The sequence below is a fragment of the Spermophilus citellus genome, assembly GCF_964194105.1.
Source record: "Spermophilus citellus genome assembly, chromosome: 5".
NCBI classification, from domain to species: Eukaryota; Metazoa; Chordata; class Mammalia; order Rodentia; family Sciuridae; genus Spermophilus; species Spermophilus citellus.
This window is the reverse complement of record NC_138186.1, coordinates 133,094,012-133,112,033: the sequence shown is the minus strand read 5'-3', so window position 1 is coordinate 133,112,033 and position 18,022 is coordinate 133,094,012. Positions and strand designations below refer to the sequence as shown.

Below are 18,022 nucleotides of genomic sequence, written 5' to 3'. Positions count from 1 at the left end.
CTACTGCCCCCACAGGTGGTAGATCAGGTAGCTAAAAAAGGCCCAGAATTCTTTGCAGGTAGGCTCCTAACAGGGAACCACTTCTGGCTGTATGATTCCAGAGTTCAAGAGAGAACATGAAAACCAACAGGAAATAAATCCACGTTCTATGCTTCCTTCCTTATTGAACCAATATCCTCTAGATATCTCTGAAGTGGAAGCTTTGGAATCAAATGAAAGGGCTTCTTGGCCAAACCTGTGAATGATTCAACCCTGTGACTGAATGATTTTTAACTTTATTCTCTGGGGTTTCTCTTCCCTGTCTTTATAACCCTTTAGTAACAACTCTAAAAAAAAAATGTATTCATTCACGTCATCTCAACAGACTCTTAGTCCAGCTGGGCACCAGTGGTGCACACCTGTAATCCCAGTGACTTGGGAGGTTGAGGTAGAATTTCAAGTTCAAGAAAAACTGCAGCAACCTAACGAGATGCTGTCTCAAAATAAAAAAATTAAAAAAGTTGGTAGAGCACTCCTGATTTGAATTCCCAGTGTGGTAGAGTGAGCAGGGGATAACAAAACAGATTCCTATTCCAAAGCAGACAGCTAAAGAAAGCTTATTTTGATGTTAGCAATAAGAAATAAGACAGATGAGTTCGGAGTGGCCCTTCTAGGATTAGATGGCTGGTTCTTTGTTCTTGCTCTTGCTCTACGTGAGTATTGCAATTACAGCTTCACATTTGGACTGTGTATTATTTGGCATTGAGCTAAGCCATCTATGAGAATGGTTGTCTCAAGATATGGAGCTGGGTGGCCAAGGGAGAGGAAAGGGAGAGAGGGAAACTTTTTTTTATCTGGAGCATACTTTTGAACTACTTTGAATTTTTAACATGCAAATTTATTGCCTGATCAAAATCTTTAAATTAAAAATTTCAAACAGACTATAGAACTTTATAGAACCCAGAGGAAGCATGAAAAAGATGGCTGTAGAATTTTATGGGAGGAAATATGAATGAACATTTAAAGAAAATGGTTTAGGTGTAAAAAGAAATAGTATACATTAAAGGAGAAAAATTTTCAATTCATTTAAGATTGAATGTGGCACCCCACCTATCCTCCACCACTCCCAGCTCACTATACCTCTTCCAGAGATCAGTATATGGAAGGTGACATCGTCTTGCTTTTTGTTTTTGCTTGTTTAAGTGCCAGCTTGGAACTCGGAATACAATATTTCACAATTGAACGAAAATTAGTTTAGTCAAAGACTATGTATAGCCTTTAAGCCTTCCATTCATCTTTGTGTCTGCATTCATTGGCAGTTTGCATATACTGGACAAGAAGTAAGTGGTGAAGAGGAGGCAGGGAGGAAGAGAGGGTGACAGCTAGATGAAAGACTGACAAGTGAGGAATAGGGGTCTCCATCCTGCCTCACTCCCATCCTCACTCGAATACAAGATTGCCCACATATGGTGACTCAGAAAAGCTCAGCTGCTCTTGCCAGGTGCCTTTAAAGAGATAGAAAGAGGCGCTGGGAGACAGCACAATGGGTCTAAAGGCAAAGCTCTGAAATAGGCATCAAGGACCATTTTTTAACTTATGACAGATTCCTTGAGGTTGATCAGTAAAACATCCTGTATGTATATTGCTACCATTTCAAAATCATGACACTTCAACAGCTCATTTGTCTTGGAGTGGAGAAGCAGCTCCCTGAGACAGTGTTTGTGTTTTTCCTTGGAGATAAGGGCAAACACGAGCTGGCAACCCACAATCTTTATTTTCATCAGCTTGCTCTTCTACAGACCTATACTGTCAGCTCGGTGTGAAGAGCAAAATCAATAAAAATCATCTTTCTCCCTGCAGGAGGCCAACTCTCAAGACTGTTTCTTGGCTGTGGAGCAATTATCTGTCAGTCAGGGTCAGGGAAGTTTCTGTTGCATTTATCTGAGAAAGCTCTTACACAGTATAATGGGGAACCTAAGAGGACTTTAAAGATGGAGAAATGGAGGTTCCAAGAGGGTAATGCTCTGCTGAAGGCAGTCTTAAGTGTGTAGCAAGCCCAACTCAGAAAAGGTCCTTAACTGGGACCTAGAACCCAGGGTGAGTCAGTCCCTAGGGCAATGGCAGACCTCAACTCCCTCTCCACAGGATATCTTAAGGGTCAAGGAAATCAAGCACTTCTGCAAATGACACCATTTTGAGCCTTGACATCACCACAGGACAGGGAACCTCATAGGGTGTAAGCTTTGCCCAGGATCAAGTTCAGATTCTGTAGCAAGGCATTTGAGTCCTTTATGATGTGCCTTCATGACCTCTCTGGCTTATTCTTCCTTTTCATCACACACATTTAGCTGCAGGCATACAACTACTTAAATTGTTGGCCAAATGAACTTGTCTACATGCTGTTCACTTGGCCTGAAATTCCTTTTTTCCACTTCACCCATTCACATCACCTGGTAACTTCCGCTTCTTCAATTGTTTCTTTGGATGTCTTCTCCCAGAAGTCTTCTTTGATCTAATCCTCTCCCTCTCCCAGAACTACACTTTAATACGTAAGTTTTGTTATGATTCAGGTATCGTTTAACCAACAGATTAGAAGATAATTGCCATTGAAAAGATAGTCAGTTCCCAAGAGGAGGGGGCACACCACACACTTGGCCACACAGAGAAGAAGCAGGCAGTGGGGCGAGAGGGGGGAAAATATGGGCAAAAGATTTTTGTTTGCGGTTTCCATAAGAGGGAACAGGTGATACAGGGCAAATAGATTAAGCTTTAGTTTGTTTGAATAATTTCAGGTTCTGAGATGTAAGGGCTGTTCCTTGTTGCCAGATACGTGGCCCTAAAGTAATTAGGCCTGAAAAATGATGGCCCAGAGTATAAGTGTAGGTCTATGTAAGAAAAGGTAGTGTGCAGGCTTCTTCAAACTGGCTAGCTTGCATATGAAAGACAACGTTGAGTCCCTTATTATCTCCAGGAATTGGCTGGCTTTGAGAAGGGTAGTCTCTCCAGGGCTTTGAAGCACTAGTCCAAATGACAGAACCAGGTGGTTAACAGGTGAATTCTTTTGACCACCGTGGGTAGTGGTCATGTGTGCCTCTCCCATTCACTTGGGGCTTCCTATGGAAGGATGCACCACACTATTTTATTTTGTTTCTTGCCATCCTCAACTTCTAGACCATAAGCTCACTGAGGACGAGGAGTGTGTCTTATTCATCACTGAGAACAGGAAGAAAGCACAAACCCTGATAGGCTCAGGGTTCAGCCCTAGGTCCCAATACATGAGTGATACTCCCTGCTGCAGGACTGGGTCTCCTGCACCACTCCCACCTGGGAGGAATGGATCCTTTCACCAAAAGCCTGATTCATGACACAGCAACACTTGCTACTCTTCTCTGTGGGAAAAGGCTTAACATCATGAAGGGTCTTTCTCCTTGGGTTCAGAAAGCCAGACTGGAAGAAAAATCAAGGTCCTGCTGTTTTCAGATTCTTGATCCACTTCTTCAAAACTAAGAAAGAAAACAAGCTAACAGATGCAAGAAGAAAAACTACATTTTTATTCATTTATTTGGCTCCAAAAGATAAGAGTACTAAATTAAATGTCAAGGGACCTCATGACATTTCTGGCAGCATTTGTGTTGTGAAGCTTTTAACCAGTCAGTTTAATCCAAATTAGTAGGAGCTTCAGAGGCGGCTTTTGGCTGGTCCACAGCTGCAAAGAGGTTGTCACACACTCTGCCAAATGCATAAGGATATATAAAAAGAGGGGCAGAAGGAAACTGGGATTTTTTTTTTGGCTTAATATCCTTTAATAAATGAAAACACAAATGAAACCCCAGATTTAATTAAAATTTTCCCCATATTCTGGCCCACCCTGTAATTTTTATGTTGCTGCCCCAAAACTATTATGTAGTTACTTAAGTAGGAGAAAGGAAAGGGAAGTATTTTTAATTTTAAAGGATAAGGAGAGGAAAGGAAACCCATTTGAGTTTTTCTTTTTTCTGCACCCTGAGTCCAAACAGTGGTGGCCTGTGTATTTCTGTAGCAGGCTTTTCTTAGAGACAATTAACAATAGCTAATCCTTTTCACTTCTGACTCTATGATGTAACGGGCTCACTTTTACATAAATGGAGTACATTTACCCACACCACGTAGGCAGGCGTACACCGCTCCAAAGTCAGTGTCGTACTCAGCAGTTTCATGTATGGCAGGGGAGCAGTCCCATGCCATTTAGTGATTTTAGTATAAAATTCTTGTAATAAACTTGGAATTGCCTGATCTGGTCTCATGAGTATTTAGTCATGTCACTCTACCACTGACCTGCGGCCCTAGTCCCAGCTTTCTAGCTTTGATTGGTATCTTCCTCCACCCCAATTACTATCACCAGAGTAACAGTCAGACCAACCCTGATATGGGTCCCCCAGTGAAAATGCTGGGATAGCTCTTCCTCCACCTCTGCCCCCCATCACCAGAGGCATTTATTCCCTGAATACCAGAGGTGTTCAAGAAAACCAAAGTCCTTCCTGCCACACCCTCTCACCACACTTTGTTCATTCCTCAGTCCACACTTCATACTCCAGCAACTGAACTGCATGTAGCTCCCCTACACACCATGCTCCTTTGCTATGCCACTGCCTCACCTGTCCTTACCTTACTTCCTCCCATGTCTTTCCCCAGTGTAACCTGGCTAACTCCTACAAAACCCAGTTCAGGGATGGTGGTATACAGGGATTTGTTTTAATCATTCATCAAGCTGTTCCTATTCTCCATGTGCTTTTCTGTATGAATAATACATTTCTTGATAAAGTTACCAAGAACCTAAAAAGATTAAAAAGGCAAGTCAGGCACACCTCCTCCAGGAGCCATAACAGGCAGGCTGGGATTGCTATCTTCATGTTCCTACAAAGCCCCCTCTAGCTCATTGAATTTGGTCCAATGCTAGGATTACCCATCTCTCAAACACTGAGTGTCCCAAGCCTCTTCAGGGCAGTCATGATTACTTATCTCTGGAGTGCCTAGCACATTGCTTTATTCTTTATTCTTCCTCTCCTCTTCTCCACACTCTGCTAGGCACTCCAGAGTCAGAGATAAGTAATAAGTGTCCCCTAAAAAGTTCATGTGTGAGACAATGCAAGAACTTTCAGAGGTGAAACAATTAGATTGAGAGTGGATTAATCCATCTAATTAGTGCATTAATCCATTAATAGGGATTATCTGGGTGGTAATTATAGACCTGTAGGGTGTGGCTGGAGGAGGTAAGTCACCAGGGGTATGAGACGGTCATACCTAGGGGGTTTATATTTTGTCTCTCATAATTGAAGTTTTCTCTCTGCTTCCTGATTGCCATGTTCTGAGCTGTTTTCCTCCTCCACAATCTTCTTCTGTAATGCTCTGCTTCATTTCGGGCCCAGAGCAATGGAGATAGCTGACTATGGACTGAAACTTCTGAAACCATGAGCCCCAAGTAAATTTTTCCTCCTCTAAGTTGTTCTTGTTAGGTCTTTTGGTCACAGCAACAGAAAAGTGGATTAAAACACATACAAATGAGGACTGGTTATTTGCTAAATGAATAAATAGATAAGTAATACATATTCTATTTGTCTCTACTGTTCTATACCCATTCTTGTTTTGGATTCTCACCTGGATTATTCATTTCCCTCCTGGTCTGACTCAAAAACACTCTATCTCATTGCCAGAATTTCTTCCTCTTCGTCTCTTCTCCTCCTCCTTCCTCTTCTTATTTTTATTAATTGTGGTACTAGGAACTGAACCCAGAAGTGCTTTCCCATTGAGTTACATCCCCAGCCTTTTTATGTATTGATTCATTTTTTTTGAGACAGGATCTCACTAAATTGGTGAGACTGGCCTTGGACTTGTAATCCTCCTGCCCCAGCCTCCTCAGTCTCTGGGATTATAGGTGTGCACCACCACAGCTGGTCAGTGTCACCTTTTTAAAACATCATTCTTTATTCTCAAATCTGCAGTCCTACATCCGCTTTTTGTTGTCTACAGTTGATAATACAAATTCCTTGGACTGGCATTCAAGGTCTTTCATAATTTGATCCCAGTCTCCATTTTCCACATTCTCTCCCACCATCACAAACATAATATCTTTCACTGTGGTTAGTCTGGTGTACATTACCTCCTAACTCATATTCCCACATCTAAACTGTCCTTACAACTAGTAGCACACACACTTAATCTGGAATGTGCTTTTTTTTTTTCTTCTCACCACTGAACAGAATTATTTTAATACTTAAAAGAATTAGTTTACTTTCTAATGGTCTAGAATAAGCACCATATCTGTGAAATCTTTATTAAATTACCTGCTCTCCAGAAATTCTCCTCCTTCCAAACTCCACTGATGCTTCTGCTGCTTCCTAATCCATTCTGCTTTGTTTGGGGCATAGGTCTCATCTCCCCAAACAGACTGCAAATTCATTTGGATTATTTGAACCCATGTGTGGAACTCCTTTGTGGAGCAACCAATCACCAATAGAGAAGCCTTAGAACCTTATTAGAGTAATACATATAACCAATTCAGAGGAACAACAGTTGCAACTAAAATAAAATAGAAGAAAAAAACTTTTTAATTTTTCTATTTTTTATTTGTTCTAATCAGTTATACATGACAGTAGAATGAATTCTGATTCATTGTACACAGATGGAGCACAACTTTTCATTTCTCTGGTTGGACATGATATAGAGTCACACCATTCATGCAATCGTACATATGCCTAGTGTATTGATGTCCATTTCATTCCATCATCTTTAATTTTTAATACTTCTTGTAACACATAGCTAAATACAAAGAAAGAAAAAAAGATGATAAATCCACTAGACTATTGATTTACCTGCTTCAATAGAAATAATAAAAGATACCTGGTAAAGAGATCCTTTTCCATCATATTACCACAGACCCCTCTTGAGTGCTAGTTTTGGGGAAGCTTCTCAGGCTGAGACTCAAGCTATGAATCCCAACAATTAGAAGACTTAGGTACTCGACAAAGGAAAAAATACTGCCCTATTCAGAGCTAATTTTGGAGCAATGTGCTGAGCCTTTCTGAGAAGGCTTTGAACAGGACTTCCAGAGAAAATACAGAACAAATGCAGAGCAAATTTACAAAGTTCAAAAATTCCAGAAGTCTTTGGAATGGTTGCAATCCTGGGAAGTCTATCAGATACCAAGGTTGAGTGGCTTTTGCAATAAAAGCTATAGTGCTGACATACCAAATGGTCCCAAAGGCCAACCACATGACATAAATTAGTTTCAAGGGCCAAGGCAGTGTGGCTGGAGTCAACTGATCTGACTAGAATAGCAACACTGTAATCTGAGAACGTGTCAATAGCAATGATGCACAACCAATAGCTCTGGGGGCAGGAGAGTATGTGTGAGTCGGGGGAGCCTGAAGTAATCAATCTGCCAGGAAACAGGAGGGAATAACACTGAGCAGTGTGGACTCCCTTCCTGCAAGGCTACTAGGTCAACTTTCAGCAGGAGTCACAAGGCTGGTACCAAATGGCAGCCTCTGTATCAGAAACACAAATCCTTTACTTTGTGTCCCATCTGTAACAGTGTGTGGCCAAGTCCAGTACAATGAGGGACCAGGCAGGTGGGGCATAGTAGCTCATTAAAGGCTGCCCTTGGGAATTATGTATCTTGTCCCTATCTCCTTGAACTGCTTCTAGGCTGCCATGAGCTGAGCAGCTTTCCCCTGCCATGATGTTCTGCCTCACCTCAGGCCCATAGGAATGAAGGTGGCCAACCATGGACTGAGTCCTCTGAAACCAAATTGAACTTTTCCTCCTCTAAGTTGTTCTTATTAGGTATTTTGGTTAGTCATGTAAAGATGATTAACACAGAACCCAAAACCCCAAGGGTACATCTGGCTGGAGGCTGCCTCCAATCAGCAAAATCATCAATCATAGGAAATTCCATATCTCTAAGGGAACATTACCTCATGTGGCATCTAAGATACTGGCATTATCTAAATGGGGATCTTTTTGGTTGGGAAGATCCCCTGTGGAACTTATTGGACAAAAAAGTTTAAGCATATGGTCAATATAGAGGGAACAATCGTACCCTGAACTGGTTCAACGGTCATACTCACAAGATCATATTAGCCTTGTTTTCCTACTGTGAACCATGCCTAAGCCCCATCAGCTGAATTAGAGTGTCCTGTCCTCTTCCCCATAGGTCTGGGTAAGATGGTAAATTGGCCACCTACATACAATAAAGCTATAAAAATTTCAGTCCCTTTCCTCCCTCAATTCCCCCAGGAGTCTCATTCAGGTAGATGTGGCCTTTGATCCTCTTTTAGGACAAAGAGATTTTGGGCCCATTCCTACCAACTTCCTTAAAGAAAATGAGGTGAGGTTAAAGGAGGAGGGAGAAATGAGGGGAAACAGGGTGCCATATGCAAGGATTAATATCTCCTTTCAGTTTTGAGTAGTATGGCAGCTGCTTGCTATTGAAAAGGAGGGGCAGGGAGAGGAGGGGAGGGGAGGGGAAAGGAGAGGAGAGGGGAAGAAAAGGGGGAGGCAAAGGGAGGGGAAGGGAAAAGAGAAGAAAAAAACAAATTAACAACAAAAAATAATAATTCCAATAATTTTGGTCCAACCAAACCAGATCATCTGACAATATCTATTTTAGCTTTGGTAACTCCTTTTCCTTTTTTTTTTTTTTTAAGTTCATCTTAATCAGTAGCATCTTCCCAATTACCAAGAAATATCACCTAAGTTCTTATCTGGTTTTAACAGAAAAGGTACAGCAGTTTTCTAAGGTAGTGAGACTGACTGAAATAATTTATCTAGAATTTTGGGGGGACATTCTCCACTAGGCCTCCTTCATCAGCACTGTAAACTCAACTTAGAGTAGTAAGGACCAAATACTAGTCAATGCCTTGCCTATTTCTTTCTACAGGAGTTTCAGGGATATCTCCCCAAAAGGCTGTGGTTCCCTAATCATAGCAAGGACCCAGTTTTAGAAGGTAGTTACTAACATATCTAAATGAATCTAGGGTTCGTATGATGGACAGCTAGGAGGGGCTGAACCATACAGGACCAGCCCCCCTCTCTCTCTCTCTCTCTCTCTCTCTCTCTCTCTATATATATATATATATATATATATATATATATATATATATATATATATATATAATACTGAACAAGTATTATATACCTTGCCTCTTTACCTCCCTAGCAAGATGGCCTAAGCTCTACCATTCACTAAGTTTCTGCCTACAGGGGTTGTGAATTTCCTTCTTCTGGTCTTACTGTAAGTTCGTGTCCCTGTTACTATTATATAAAATAAGGCAGAACTTTCTGCTTACTCAAGATATAGCTCAGTACTAACTGTTCCTGTGGATGGACCTGAAGCTAACCAGCAGATTAGAAAGGAAATTCCCATCCCCAACCCATCCCAATCAGAAAAAACAGCAACACCCAGAGGCCACTTGGGTCTCTAAAACCTTCTTTCTGATATTTGGAATGTAATCATGGCCCCAATTATTTATTAGCAGGCAATAAGGTTGAGGACCATGTAAAATCAGGTTGACCCTGAAATTTGGTCAACATGTTTGCGAGCAATTCCTATGATCTTTCTTTAAATGCTGTTAATGGTCCAGAGTCTTCATCTGCTCCCAGAGAGTCCTATCTCAGTCAGCATCCTCTCCTAATTACCAAAACTGCCAAGAGAGAAGTGTTTGAGATTTTGCTCTAATACAAGCTAACAAATTGATCTGCCAGTTTCATGGGCATCCATAGAAGACATGAGACTCCTGGGTCACATACAAAGCATTATAGCACTAATGACACAACAAGCAGCATGATTATCAGCATAATTTCACCAGTTCTTCCTAACACCCAATACCCAGAGGAGTGCCCTAGATAGGCTCAGATGGGTGCCCACACATGTGACAGGTTTCGTACAAGGGAGAAACCTTGAGCTTAGAGAACTCAAATCTCTTTAATGACCAGTAAGCACACCTTTTACTCTGGAGATTGTAGGCACACAACCTCTGCTGGGGGAGGCAGGGTGGGAGAAAGGAAGATACTCTCTTCCAAGACAGCTTGCTCACTATAAAAACATCCTGGGGCCAGGCGGTGGCACACTCCTATAATCCCAGAGGCTGAGACAGGAGGATCTCGAGTTCAAAGCCAGCCTCAGCAACAGCTAGACACTAAGCAACTGAGTGAGACCCTGCTTCTAAATAAAATACAAAATAGGCCTGGGGATGTGGGTTAGTGGTTAGTGCCCCTGAGTTCAAAATTCGGGACCCCCCAAAAAACAAAAACAAAAACAAAACATCCTGAGTAGGACAGTCTAAGACACAGGGACTACAGTTTCTTACTTAAAAAGACATATAGAAATGCAAGAGACCTACAGAGACTTGCTTCTCCACAGGTTTACACTGTAGAAAATGCAAACAAAAACAACAAAATTTTGCTGTTTGTACTCAAAGCTCTCAGACTTATGGTGAAATACTTAAGTTTACGACTTACACGAAAATATTACAGAACTCTTACAGATTTTTAGAGCTTACCAAATACCAAGTTTAACCATCTCAACCCACTTCGCCAACTTCATTAGATAAAATTACTCAAGTCTGCTCTTCTTTCTTTTTTTAAATTCGACTAACTTCACACATAAGTCCAGCTAATCTTCACTGTTGGATGTTAGCCAAAACAGAGTTCTTCTGATAAACCCTCAGGAGAGTCAGGGAGGCTTGATTAAAGGGGAGACTTTAAAGTCATAGATTAAAATGTCAAAGTAGATTTCTTCTGAGGCAATTCAGTTTGGCATGACAACAACATGATTATCTTAGTAAGAACTTTCAAATTCTAGAACAAAAATATACTAAGCGCATCTTAATAACCCAAGAAATAGGACTGCAGTTATGTAAGGGAAGCTGGCTTATCTTAACATTCATCTATTAAGCCCCATTTTGTTCCATGACCCAGGCTTCTTAACAGACTGCCATGACAATTAAACCTCCATCCTCCTAAGAGCCTGTCTACAATGGCCTACGAAGAAAGGGATAAGAGCCAAATTCCAGGTTGGCCTCAATTATGTCTAAATGTCAACGTGTTTTCCCACACAGTGAGACATATGAACATCCTGAAGCAGACCTCTTTTAAAGGAACAGGGTCAGGTTCCCTAGAAAGTTTCACCTCAAAGGATAAACAGGAATGTGCTGTCTTTCTGATTCTATGGTAAGATAGAATCACAGATATGTTTATCATTCCATTATAATTCCTTACACCCTTAGACTGTATGTTCTCAAACCACTCTGTTTTAGAGAAGATCTCAAATGTTTTAGTAAAGTACAAACACCATCAGTCTAGTGTTATTGTGTCCATGTGTATGTCCTGGATTAAGGCACTTTTTTTGTTTAGATTACAAACCACATTACTTGATAAATATCTGAGAAAAATGGGAATGGGTGAGTTGGAAATGAAAGTAAGCTTCACTTATTCTATCATTCCAATCCTTCTAAGAAAAAAGACCCCTGCAAGTGTTTGGTTTTCTAAATAGTTTATAACAAAACAAAATCATATTCTTGCAAAAAAAAAAGAGCCAAGATTCTTATTTTGGTATAATTTATTCTCTTTTGGTCAAAGAGATCAACAATAAGGTCCTCAATTTCCTTGGCAGCACCCACTGCCATTCCCACCCCTGTGCTACATGAATGAATTTATTTATTTATGTCCTGCTTTATCTACAAAGGACTTCTTTTTTTCTTTTTTCCCTAGAACTATTAACATCAGGTTAGTTCCACTGTGCTTTTTCAAGGGAGATTTATTTAAAAGGGATAGAAAGATCATTTTCAACAAACAAACAAAAACTTCATTTTCAATAATGAAATATTGTGCTTTATTCCATAACTCTGGGTTAAAAAAAATGCTTCATAGTATTTCCAGAATAAGATTCAGTAGTTCTAACACCAAAGGACTATGGCCTTTTACCCAAGAGACAGATTTGCTTATACTGGCATCGAGGTAACACACCTTAACATCTCATTTCCTGATGTTAAAAAGGTCAAACACTTGCTTCTTTAATCTACAGTGAATATAAAATACCTTAAAAGCTATTTTCACATGCCAAACTTTCACAGCACATTTTCTACCCAAATAAACACACACAGTATAATCCATATAGTGATATTAACTCATAATCTATTTCCTCTACCAAACCTGAAGCAAGTCTTTTTAGTATTAATTACCATTTTTCCAAATAAGATAGGGGATCTCAATATATGAATGAATATTCTCAAAATTGAAATAGTGGCAACATCTACTAATCTCCTAGAGCTTAAACTGTTCGATATTGCTCAATGCTTAAAGAGTTAGTCATAAGAGAGTTGGTGGTAGTGAATTAACTCAAAGCTGGGTCACCCTGGGCAGGAAGTGGCTGAGAAAATTTTAGCAGATTTTAAACTTATTTAAAATTAGTTGGCCACTTTGGCTAAACATACCCAAGACCACCTACTCTACTATTCCCTCCCAGCTCTCACAGCAAGAAAAGTACTCACCAGAATGGACAGGAAGGAGGCCCTTCTGATGAAACACCACCAAGGTAACTGTTTGGATTTTATGGCCATTTAATATATTCCAGAAACAAAATTATACATTTTGTCATATTATAAACATTAAATAGGCCAGTCCACAGACCACCTAGGCTTTTTTCCCAGATTATACTGTAAATTCACAATGCAGGGCTATCTGAAATGCAGGCATCTTGCGAGGTGATATTCCTGCTATTAAGTGCATGAGGAGGAATACAGTGGTCACACATAAAACTAAAGCAATCCTGGGAATGAACTCCTGTAAATTATGTAGAAAGTATTAAGATGCTGATGCCAGAAAAGAGAGTCTCTCTTTTTAGAATGAGAGAGCTTGAGATCTATACAATAAAATCAGAATTGGTTGAAAGTGATCATGGTGGTTTTTTTTTTTTTCATTTCTAAATATCAACTTTAAAAATAATTCCACAAATTTTTACTGAGTCTATTAACATTTCAGTTAAGTGAAACTGAACTTACTGATATGAAACTAAGCCTCACAATAGGAAGAAGTTTACTTCAATTACTAATTGAAGACCTCAATTAGTATAATTTATTTTTTACTTTTTAAAATGTGTTATAACACAGATAATTTTTAAGAACAAAGTGACTAAAATTAATGTTGCAAATTTCCAGAACTAGTTGGACTAACTTTTTGACAATCCAAAAAAAGGGCTAAGCTAAAATCTCATATTCCAATTGAGTCAGCTACAAAATTTCATACTTACCCCCCATATAACCTCAAAAAATTTTAAATAAGATGGTTTATAACAGAAATTCTGAAAATAAATCATCTTCAAATAGTTTTAGATTTTCCCCATTGGCCACAAATCACATCCAGAAACCCAAACAAAACAATCACTGAAATGTTTGAGATCTGCAGCTGAAATCCAGAGCTGTGAGACGAGAAAAGTAGTATGAAGAAGATAGCCTACCCTCGCTCTCTGCTTGGACAGCACTGGTTTTTTGAGCTCCTAAGCCATGTAAGTGAATATTGTGAGTTCATAAAAGTCAGCAGTAACACTAAAATAATAATAATAATAACATAAATAAAAATAGGCTCTGGTTAGAGAGAGGGGATCCGTTTACTGCTGCCCTGCTGAGGTACATTTGACCACCAAAGGCAGGAAAGCTATTAGCATCCTGAATTAATGGGTATAGTGCTTTTCAAACAAGATATTTCCATGATGGACACAATGTGGACTCAGCAAAGTTTCTCCTTCAAGAAAAATATAGCTTCTATTTCAAAGAGCACTGATTAGGCTTAATACCATTAGGGAACCATCAAGGATCTGTGTTGTTGTTACTGCTTTTAACCATCAGTTACTTTCTAAACCAAAAATTGAGGGTAGTTAACTTGACCGACAGTCAAGATTGAGGAATGCAGGAGCAAATCCAAGGTACAGACGAGCTTCAGATGTTCAAGGCCTTAATGCTTTGGAACCTTGTTAGGTTGTCAGGTCTAGCTGTTCTTGTGGATTTTGTCAGTAAAAATTCATTTCCCTCCTAAAAAGCACTGAATACTTTTTGATTTTAGAAATTATCAATACATTTTATTGGTAGCAATGTAAATCAATTACAATTAAAAACCAAACTAAACAAATTTTCCAAATGAATAAATCTTAAGCACTATTAACTGCCTATAACATACCTGGCAAATATGTTTAAAAAATTCAACAATATTAATTTTCTTTGTAAATTAACTGTAAAAAACTAACTGTTGAGTCAATCTCCATTAGTACTTGAAAGTACAAATACAAGTCAAATAAGGTTCAAAAGACCTCATAAAACAGAATAGTCTAAAATACAAAGACAATTTTTAAACTGCTTGATTTACTTCAAAGCATTTTTATACAAAATAATAATAACCACCTTAAAACAGTACATGTTCTCTGGATTGTACATGAAAGTTCACTTCCAGACGTCTTTTCTGTCAAATATTTAATCTTTCTTCATTGTCAGAATCTTAATTTTCATTCCTGGTTGGATTTTTCTTCCTTAATAATTCTTTTTGTTACTCCACTGAAATATTTCTCACGGAAGGAATTATGACCTTGATATGGCAGAAAATGATCACTTAGCAGATGTGAATACTGGTCCCGGTTCTGGTTGGTAAAAAAATCCAAAATATAAAGATGCACAAGTTATTTCTTTAGTTTATCTGCAACCAATGCAGTCATTTACTCTAAGCAAAATCTTACTCTGACATATATTCGCATTTCTTTATTAACTGAATGAGAAATATGCAATCATTTTTTATCTGGATTATGCTTGGTTATTCAAAGTGTTTTCACTTACTTCATCTCATTTAATCTTCACAATACTCTGCACAGAGGACAAACTCTTTAATTACCCAGAGAGGACAAAGAGACTTATTCCAGTTTTCAGTCAGAACTACAACTTTCTTCTGATTCTTAGTTCAGCATACACTGAAATCATCTGTAGGTATGGGTAAGAATGAACAAACCAAGAAGCTTCTACTCAAGAGAAAGGTATGTACCAGAAGATTACTGAATGTGTATGATGTCATATAAAACTCTCGAGGGCTATGCTCGTATTCAGTATGAAATAAAGGATCCCTACCACAGCAGATGAAGGTTCAGGCTAAACAAGAAATTTCTGCACTTTTAGACTTCACATATAAATAAAGGCTAATGATCATTGGAAATATCAATCTAGGTTTTAGAATATCAAACATATTTTGGCAGAGAAAACGGGGACAAGAAAACTGGCATGAAACGCTGAATCTCACACAATTTCACAAACCATTACAATCCTGTGGGGGGGGGAATCTAATTAGAAATAAAATATTATTTCTCATGTACTTCTGAAAATTCATATTGAATATGCATATATTATTGTAATTTTGAAAAAAGTGTGAGGACTCAATGATAAAACATGATGCCTAATTTTCTATCCTAATTTCAGTATCAAACAGGTAGCTAAAAATAACATCTGAAATATGAGTCCTCAAAATGTTTTTGAATTTTTGCACATTCCTCTGTGAAATGAATAATTTCATCCTTCCCTTCATATCTAAATTTAAAAAAAAAAAACAATGTTGAGCCAAAACAATGTTGACTCATTTGTTCAGAAACTATTTTTACAACACACATTTTTTTAAAATCACATAGAAATTATTAAACATTCCCAGATGTCTTGGTTCATCAAAAATAAACAGGTGGCTATTTAAATTTTAAGGCACTAAGTATGTTATAACAACAACTGCTACAAGCACATGAAAACATGCCACTGGTTACTAACTTCAGTCTATACAGAAGAAATCAATAAATTTTATGTAGTCAACCTGTAGGCATATAACTAAAGAATACCAAATGAAAGTAAAGTTTACTAATTATTTATTATGGACCCAAAACTATACTAAATACTTTTTATGCACTATCTGACCAAATTTGTCAGCTCTAGATGATATGTACACAATCATCACCATTTTACTGATGAGGAATTATTTAAGAGTCAAGGCCCAAGATAATATAGCTGATAAGTGGCAGAGCTCAGCTTTGAGAACAGTTCTGTTTGATTCCAGAGATTATATGCTTAACTACAATTTAATGAGGAATAAACAGGTGATGAAGTAGCTTAGCTGCCTACCAAGAAAAGCATGGGAGGATTAGGTGAACTCCAGATAGGGCAAAGGGTGGGAGGAGAAGGAAGGGGGTATGGGGGTAGGAAAGACAGTGGAATGAGATGGACATCACTACCTTAAGTACATGTATGAAGACATGAATGGTGTGAATATACTTTGTGTACAACCAGATATATGAAAAATTGTGCTCTACATGTGTAATGTGAATTGTAATGCAATTCCGCTGTCATATATAACAAATCAGAATAAAAAAAAAGAACAGAATTAAATCTTAAGTATTATTAACTTCATTCCATTAACTAACAGAACATATTTCAAGGAGATACAAGGAGCCACAGGAATGCTCAGGGATATTATAACCCTAGGAGTACAGCTGACTTTGCAGGTCCACATCTCATGACTGTATTCAGGACAACAGTAGTAGAAAACAATGTTCCAGCATCTATCAATTTGCTCGTTTTATCAAAGTCTGACTGAAGGAAAGGAAGTGATATGCCATCAACTGCTCCACCAGGTATTCTAAATTCTGTTCTTATGTCAAATAAGATCACTGGAAAACTCGGCCACTCTGTGAGCTACATCTGCTTAATCCAGCAGAAAGGTTTTTCCTTGGTTATATATTTGAGTTCATGCTCAGATGCCATTATCTCCATCTTCTCACAGTTCTCTGCTTCATCACAATCAGAAATCTGGATCAAATTCCTCTTTCTCTTTACCCCAATTTTGGTCCGTCCTAAAACCTTAGCTTCTATATCCTAAATATCTCCAATCTACTTGTCTCCACCCAGAATCCCTGTACTCTAGTTTAGGCCTCCTCATCTCTCCTCTTTTTTCTCTAATTGGCCAGTTATCCTGCCTTCAGTGGCTCCTTCTTCAGTCTGTTTGCCACACTGAGATCAAACCCAATTTATTAAAGCACAAATATAATATGCTACCCGTTGGTGAAAATCCAAACTCAGTTCACATTTTCCCCAACCCTCAGGCTTTCCCCTAACATTTGGCTGTTAGATTCAATTACACATCAGTTTGCTGAATGACATCTCACTCAATGGCCTTTCCTGTACAAGAGGAACTAGAACAGCCAGGCAACCAAGTCCCTCCCAGCTGTGTCTTCCAGTCCTCTGTTCTCCCCAAGGCTCCGATAGGCCATGAAAGATCACCTCATGCTCAAAATACACTGTAGATGATTGATTCCATGGAATATCCTAGAGCTACTGGAGTGAAGATGAGGTAGGACAGAATCATGAGGCTCTGGGGGAATGATACAGCTCAGGTACTGACTTAGGCTGCTGGTATGCACCTCCCCAGAAGGAAGCAAGGGGACAAAAGCCAAAGCACAACTGAAGACAGGCTTCCTTCGTGGACTAAAGAGAGAACTTGGTAAAATTGCTTATCTTTGACATGAAGGAGAGAAATAGGCAAACAACAATAAAGAACATGGAATATAAAAGATCAGAATCAGAGCCAGGAAATGAACAAATAGAAGCCTGAAAAATCCCCAAATAACAAAGCCTATGCTAATGATTTATCAAGGAAACATCATATTCATATATATATGTATGTGTGTATATGTATGTGTGTGTGTGTGTGTGTGTGTGTGTGTGTATATATATATATATATAATTTAGACCCTAAGATTAACTTAGAATACAGCAAAAGCAAAATAACACCTTTATAGACTATGTGTTTTGTTCAGTGCCCCAGAGACACAGTGGCAAAGACACATGTGCTACTAGAAAAGACAGGGCAGACCATTAACCTTAGAACTTCTGGGAGGAAATCTTACTTGCTCTCTCTCTCCCTTTCTCTCTCAGGTAGTACAGAGTATCAGCATGAATATCTGGGTCCTGTGCTGGAATGTCATTTTCTACAAGACCCA

General features: G+C 38.8%; 1 protein-coding gene across 3 annotated transcripts in view; it reads right to left on the bottom strand.

Moving 5' to 3' along the window:
• Positions 1-14,072: 14,072 nt before the first annotated feature.
• TRMT11 (tRNA methyltransferase 11 homolog) overlaps positions 14,073-18,022 on the bottom strand; it is a 51,614-nt gene continuing 47,664 nt past the window's right edge. For 2 of the 3 annotated variants that reach the window (XM_081295589.1, XM_081295590.1), the window contains exon 13: positions 14,076-14,641. In XM_081295589.1, the coding sequence (XP_081151715.1) occupies positions 14,510-14,641 (132 nt within the window). In that variant the 3' untranslated portion in view covers positions 14,076-14,509. Of the gene's footprint in view, positions 14,642-18,022 lie in introns of all 3 variants that reach the window. The other variant, XM_081295591.1, reaches the window with a different exon arrangement.